At 43.3% G+C, this 6,033-nt stretch overlaps 2 protein-coding genes across 2 annotated transcripts in view; both read right to left on the bottom strand.

The window, feature by feature from the left end:
- Positions 1-1,877, bottom strand: part of pdx1 (pancreatic and duodenal homeobox 1) — a 3,953-nt gene extending 2,076 nt beyond the window's left edge. Inside the window, exon 1 of the mRNA XM_014002251.1 lies at positions 707-1,877. Within this exon, the coding sequence (XP_013857705.1) occupies positions 707-1,079 (373 nt within the window). The 5' untranslated portion in view covers positions 1,080-1,877. The remainder of the gene's footprint in view (positions 1-706) is intronic.
- A 1,373-nt stretch (positions 1,878-3,250) lies between these two features.
- si:ch211-140b10.6 (uncharacterized LOC106513430) overlaps positions 3,251-6,033 on the bottom strand; it is a 5,140-nt gene continuing 2,357 nt past the window's right edge. Inside the window, exon 3 of the mRNA XM_014002249.1 lies at positions 3,251-4,845. Within this exon, the coding sequence (XP_013857703.1) occupies positions 4,509-4,845 (337 nt within the window). The 3' untranslated portion in view covers positions 3,251-4,508. The remainder of the gene's footprint in view (positions 4,846-6,033) is intronic.

The following is a 6,033-nucleotide window of genomic DNA, read 5'->3' as shown; positions in this document are numbered from 1 at the left end:
ATCTCTAAAATAAAAAAAATCCTGAAAAATATGAAATAATGTTTCAGGTAATAATAGTGCTCAAATATAATATTTTGTGCAATTTACTAACTCATTAAGAAAATCCAAGAATTACTAAAAATAGACACCCAATTTTAAAAACTGTGCTCACACAGTAACTTTTGAAATTCAGATAATTGAAAGCAGTTTTTTTTTTATAATTTAATTGTTACAAGTTTATTTTAGTTTAATAATTACTGATGGCCTTTATGACAAAAGTTTTTTATTATCTCTGAACTGAGTCAAACAGTATATTTCAGTATATTTTTTTCCATTAAAGTCTGATTTTAGAACAAGAACAAAGTGGTAAATAATCAGCAGGTTTATTGTCAAGTATCTACATTTTGGCTGAACTTTGTTCACTTGGACTTCTGTTAAAAGATTTCATGAACCCTTATAAATGAAAGTCTTTTTTTTTTTAAATCAGATCTATAATAAACTCATTAAAACTCTGAATCGTGGTTTCTGTTTTAGTGCGTTTCCATTTCAATTTGACATATTTGTTGTTGGTTTTAATCTAAAGCTGGTGGCTTAAGTTATAGTGAAAATATTTTTGCACAGATTTAAAATTACATTTATATCATGTAAGAAGACTTTCTGAAGCAAGCGCAGACCTTGTGACAAACTGAAACGCTTATATTCCGTTTCTGACAGGTGTGAGGTTTACCTGTCCACTGTCCCTTCCAGGTGTGTGAGTGAGACTTTGTGGTCTTCATCCAGGGAAAAGGGAGGTGGTATCTGTTCTGTTCCCCCGGGTCTCCATAACCCGGAGGCTGAAGCGGGGCCTGCGGGAGCCCCTGCGGGTGGTGCAGCTGCGGCACACCTGGATCCTCCCGCGCGTTGGGCAGGCTGTACGCGGMGGCGATGTCCGTCAGGCTGGCCTGCTCCAGGGGCCCCAGGGCCGGCGGTGTGTAGACGGAGTGCACCTGCCTGCTCATGTAGAGGCAGGGCGGAGGGCTGTAGTCCTCCCCCTGGGGTCTCTGGTAGGCGCAGGAGTCTTTAAAAACCTGAGAGGGGTAGAAATGATCGTCCTGGTTCATGGCTGGCGAGCACCGCAGACCGGCCGCCTTCCCTCCGCGCGTTGGACCTTCAGCTCTACCTGTGGCGCAACTGCGAGGGCCTCCGCGGCTCCACACAAGTGTGTCACTCTGTCACCATGTGACCCTGCGGCGCCTGAGCCATTGGTTTCTGTTTGCTCAGATACAGCAGACCCACAGCGGCCAGTTTCCAGGATATTCTGCAGCTTGTGGGAGATTTTCTCCTTCCAGTAAACTTAACTCGGCGTAAATCAGCGCCACTCTGTTTACACGGACTTCCTCAGACAAGTGAACAGGTGAGCTGGAAACACCCTCAGCTTTAGAGAAAACAAAAGGTTTCTCACGCGGGACACTCTGGATGGTCCTCAAACAATGCAACTATCGACTTTTTATATGGAACTACCTGTTGTCCGCGCGCTGCGCCGGATAAATCGATACGAATGGGCGCAAACATTGGGTTGACCTGCGAGATAAGAGACACGGTCGTCTTGGAAACTCAGCCGCCACATCCTATTTTCCACAGCCGCTTTCTTTTCGAGCATTTCGGACTTTAAAAACGTGGCCATTACACTTTTCTAAATGCCCCATTTAACACCGTTTTTACGCGCCTCGTCTCGAGCGAAGGGCCCTCTGGCGACAACAAACACGGAGCTGCTGCTGCACTCTCCCTGTGTTTGCTGGCCATTAGTCTCTTGTGTGTTTTCACCCCATTAAACAAGAGCTCTCTTGGCAAAGTCAATTAGGATGAAGAGAGCGGCCGAACTCAATTAACTGGCCGCGCGCTCGGAACGTGTCTCCACAAGACCCCGCCGCGGTTTTTACGCACTGCTCCCAGATGCAGCCGGACACTTGTTTTCCTGTGGAAACAACCAGGGCCGGCTCTAGCCAATCTGGCGCCCTGTAAGATTTTGGTGGCACCCCTTGTACGTTTTCCTAAAATGTACTGCCAATTTACACCATATTAGTTTTTGTTAGAATCCAAGTAAAATAGTTAATTTCATATGTTAACATTTGTTTAACCAGGTAAATCCCATTGAGACCACTTTTTCAACGGAAGTATATGGGGCCTGTATATGTTTTTGGTCTGGATTACCTGAAAAAAATCTAGGCAAACTCTGAATAGAAAGACCCCACGTCTGAACCAGGGATCAAACCCAGGACCTTTTTGCTGTGAGGCAGCAGTGTTAAGGGCTCGACACACGGGAGGCGACGTCGCTCGCTCTCCATTCATTTCCTATGGTAGTTGTGCGGTGAGGCGACAATCGCTTGCCCTCTTCCAGCTAAGCGACCGGCGAAAATAGTGCATGTGAAATTTCGCGCTCGTACACGAAGACGTGCACACGCGAGCTTGCGACGCGACATATGAAAGTTGAAAAATGTTCAACTTTTGTCGCTGTCGCTTAGCGTACAACCAATCAGCGAGGGTTTCATTGACTGACCAATGAGAGGAGAGTATGCTACACACTGCAGTTAGCTAACACTTTCACCAAGTGATTACTAAAAAGCTTTGTGGGAATTTATTGGCACCAGGGTGAAGTTTATGGTAAGTTTTTCCTCATAAAACTGTATCTTGATGTGTGTTTGTTTTTCAATATCATTAGCATCGCAAGATTTGTTTAGTTTACACGTCCATAATGCACATCCGCCTTCAGAGTTAAGAACCAATCAAATTTTGTGAAGACAAGCGACCTGAGAGCGCGATTCGCAACGCTGTGATCGCTATCGCGTCCCGTGTGTCGGGTTTTCACCCTGGCTGCGATGACAGCCGCTAACCGCTGTAGTTTGTCGCTGCCCGTGTGTCGAGCCCTTTAACCACTGAGGCACCATCGTTAACAATATAATTCATTTAAAACAGAACACCAGAAGTCCACCTCATACCTGCCAACATCTACCAACAGCAATGAGGAACACCTGCTCATGCTAACCAGCAGCTGTGGAGTGAAGCAGTTCAAAGGGAGCCCAGGGTTATACTGCCTCACAAAATTTAGTAAAATATCTACTCAAAACTCTACATTTTCCAGACATTTGAAGTGCATTTTACTACATTTTTGAGAGTAATAAAACATAAAGTCAGTGTTTTATAAAAGTAAAATTTTCTTTAATCAAAAAAAAAAAAAACCTAAGATCCGAACTGAAACTTGATTTGTTTTCAGAAAATCAACTAGACTTTGACAAAAGGTTATACAATATTTTTATTTCCCATTTGTAGCCCCCCCGATGGATGGTGCCCTTAACGTTTGCCTACACTGCCTTCACCACAGGCCTGGCTTTTACTGTGACCGCCTGCGCAGCATCAATACACTATTTGCACCGAGATCTTCTAAAGCAATTACGGCACTTTCCCCCGTATCTTAATGGGGCACTCAGCGACGCAATAAAGTTCAAGTAAACCAATTCTATCCAAAACACCCCCCCTCCGCAATGTGGCTTAATGGTATTTATATTTGATCATTGTTGCAAAGAGGAAGGAAACCGTTAATCCAGGCTGTTCTCTGGATAACGTGATTTATGAAGCGTGCTGCCAGCGTTTGAGACGTTTCGACGAGCAGAAAAATGAGAAGCGACGCAGCCAGATGTTGTTATGGCAGAACTAGATTCTGTGTGAGCCATCAGGGTCGAAGACACAGAGGCCTTCCTGCCTGTAAAGTTGAGGGAGCAATAAAAAGACGGAGGTGACAGGTCAAACGGAAAGATATAAACACTTAAAAGTGCCGAGTGAACGGCCATCTGCTGTCCTAAAGCTACAAAAACATGAAAAAACTGACGTTAAAATCGGAATCGTTCTACTTTAAAAATAAAAAGAAAGAAAATGAACTCGCCGCTGAGGACTGCCTCCATCAAGCACAGGTGTGCCGGGGAAAACATTTCTTTTTCTCCTTTGACAAACAAAACCGTTTTCAGATAGCATGTCAAAAAGCTGGACACGTGATAAAACGTGCTTACCCTGTGGCGACAGCAGCGCGACTTGTGCAAACACCACGACCGCTGAATAATGACTGAAGAAAAGTAATGACATTGTAATTGAGATCATGGCTCCTCCACTGACAATGAAACACAGTTTACACCTGAGTCAGGTCGGGGGGTGGGGCGGTGCTGCTAAGATTTCCTTAAAAATTGACATTTAAAAAGCAGCTTCATATTTTATTAATTCATATTTTAGTGCAGGAACTTTTAGTCCATGATTTGAAAAAAAAAAAAGAGTCAAATATTTCAACTTTGCTACATGTGAATATCAAGTAAACGAACTTTACCCTTTAAAACTGCTCTCCATGTGAAAAAAATAACATTTTTAAACTTTTTTTTAAATTCGTTGAAACAAAAGGTTAAAGATTTTGCCGTTTTCACTAAGTGAACAGCATTAAATCTCTCTGCAGTCWAGGGTCTATAGCTTCAGTCTTGCAACTTGTTTTTATAAAAGCAACACTCCATAAGTCATCCGTCTGTCTTCGTCTCTCGCTTCTGTCCATCGGCATGCCTACTGTCCCTGTCGTCTCTGTCGCGTCTGTCCTTATCTCTGTCCCGCCTCTTGTCTCGGCCCGTGTGGCGGTCCTTGCGAGGATGTTTATGGCCTGCGTGGCCTCCATTCTTCCTGTGATCGGCCGGTGGCGTTCTGCTGCGGTCACGGCATCCTTCTGGGGACTCGCTCCTGTGACGTCCTCTGGTGTTGGATCGTTTGGCTCGGGGCTCCTCGGTGTGCCGTCGCAGGCCAGTGGAGCGCAGAGTGTTGAGCAGGAAGCGTTTGTTGGTGCTCCGTAGAGGACACTTCAACCTGACGGGGGGAAAAAAAACAGAGTTTGTTTCTACTGGACAGTGTGTCAGAACAGGATGGGTATGACAGAGATGTGGGTCTGACTAAACACAAACAGGGCAAATGGACAGTCAGAACTCATAAATGAACCTATTATTTTTATTATTATTATTAGTGTCTTATTATGATGGAAACATGAACTGACACCTGATTGATATATATTTATGGCAGTAGCATACTATTGCAGATATATCTGTTTCAGAGCACAGTTTGTCATCGGAGTAGCATCAGCAGTAACAGTAAGAGTGTCATCAGTGCTGACAGCAGCTGATTACAGTCAACTGTAAATCAGCTGCTGTTGATGCTGTTTGTGAAATAACTGCGAGGCGTTCTTCCTGTAGAGATGGCTCAAAAAGAGTGACTATCTGGAAAAATTGGAAGGTTGCCAATTCAATCACTGCTTTTCCAAATATCCCCATGGAGCCGTCAGTTTGTGTGTGGATGTAGATGTGACTTGTAATATGTAGAAATGCTGTGAGTACTCTGTAAGATTAAAGCAGTGCAAACTCACCAGTTTTTTGTAAAATAAAACTGTCTTTCTACACGTAAAAATAATAATAATATCGCAATGGCTTCAAAATAATCAGTCCATAAAATAGTAGTTTTTAGCACAATAAATTGATGAGGATTACAATTTCACTGCTGGAAATAACTGAACTTAAAACAAAAAGTAAGTAAATTGGTGTTTGGTAGATTATTTCTTTGTTGTAACAATGCTTTTTGGCAATAAATCTTGTACTGTTGGAAAGTCTGGCAATTTAGTTTTAAATGCTGCCACATTTGCAAGGAACATGCTCTTGTAGGATGGTCAGTAGAGCAGAATTTGTGGGTTGCACACATGAAATATTTTCCAAATCTTCTCTGCCAAACAGCTTATTTTGCTAAAAGAAAAAAAATTGTATAGGTCTTCTGGATAGGTTCTTCTCTAATGAAACGTTTCATCTCTCCTCCAAGAGATTTCTTCAGTCTGAGAGTTTCAGGCAAAATTCAGGCTTTTTAAGCCCTGCCTCCATGTGACTGATACATCACATGGCTATTGTTGTTCTGTATAATGTCTTGTAACGGCCACAGCCTACCCCAGTTACCACTACTGTGCATGTGTGTCAAGGACAGAAAGGCAGATGTGGCAGTGGAAGGTGTCAAAGCAGT

This window comes from Austrofundulus limnaeus, unplaced genomic scaffold (assembly GCF_001266775.1).
Source record: "Austrofundulus limnaeus strain Quisiro unplaced genomic scaffold, Austrofundulus_limnaeus-1.0 Scaffold12, whole genome shotgun sequence".
NCBI classification, from domain to species: domain Eukaryota; kingdom Metazoa; phylum Chordata; class Actinopteri; order Cyprinodontiformes; family Rivulidae; genus Austrofundulus; species Austrofundulus limnaeus.
Note: the sequence above shows the minus strand (reverse complement) of the source record. Positions and strands in the feature narration are given on the sequence as shown.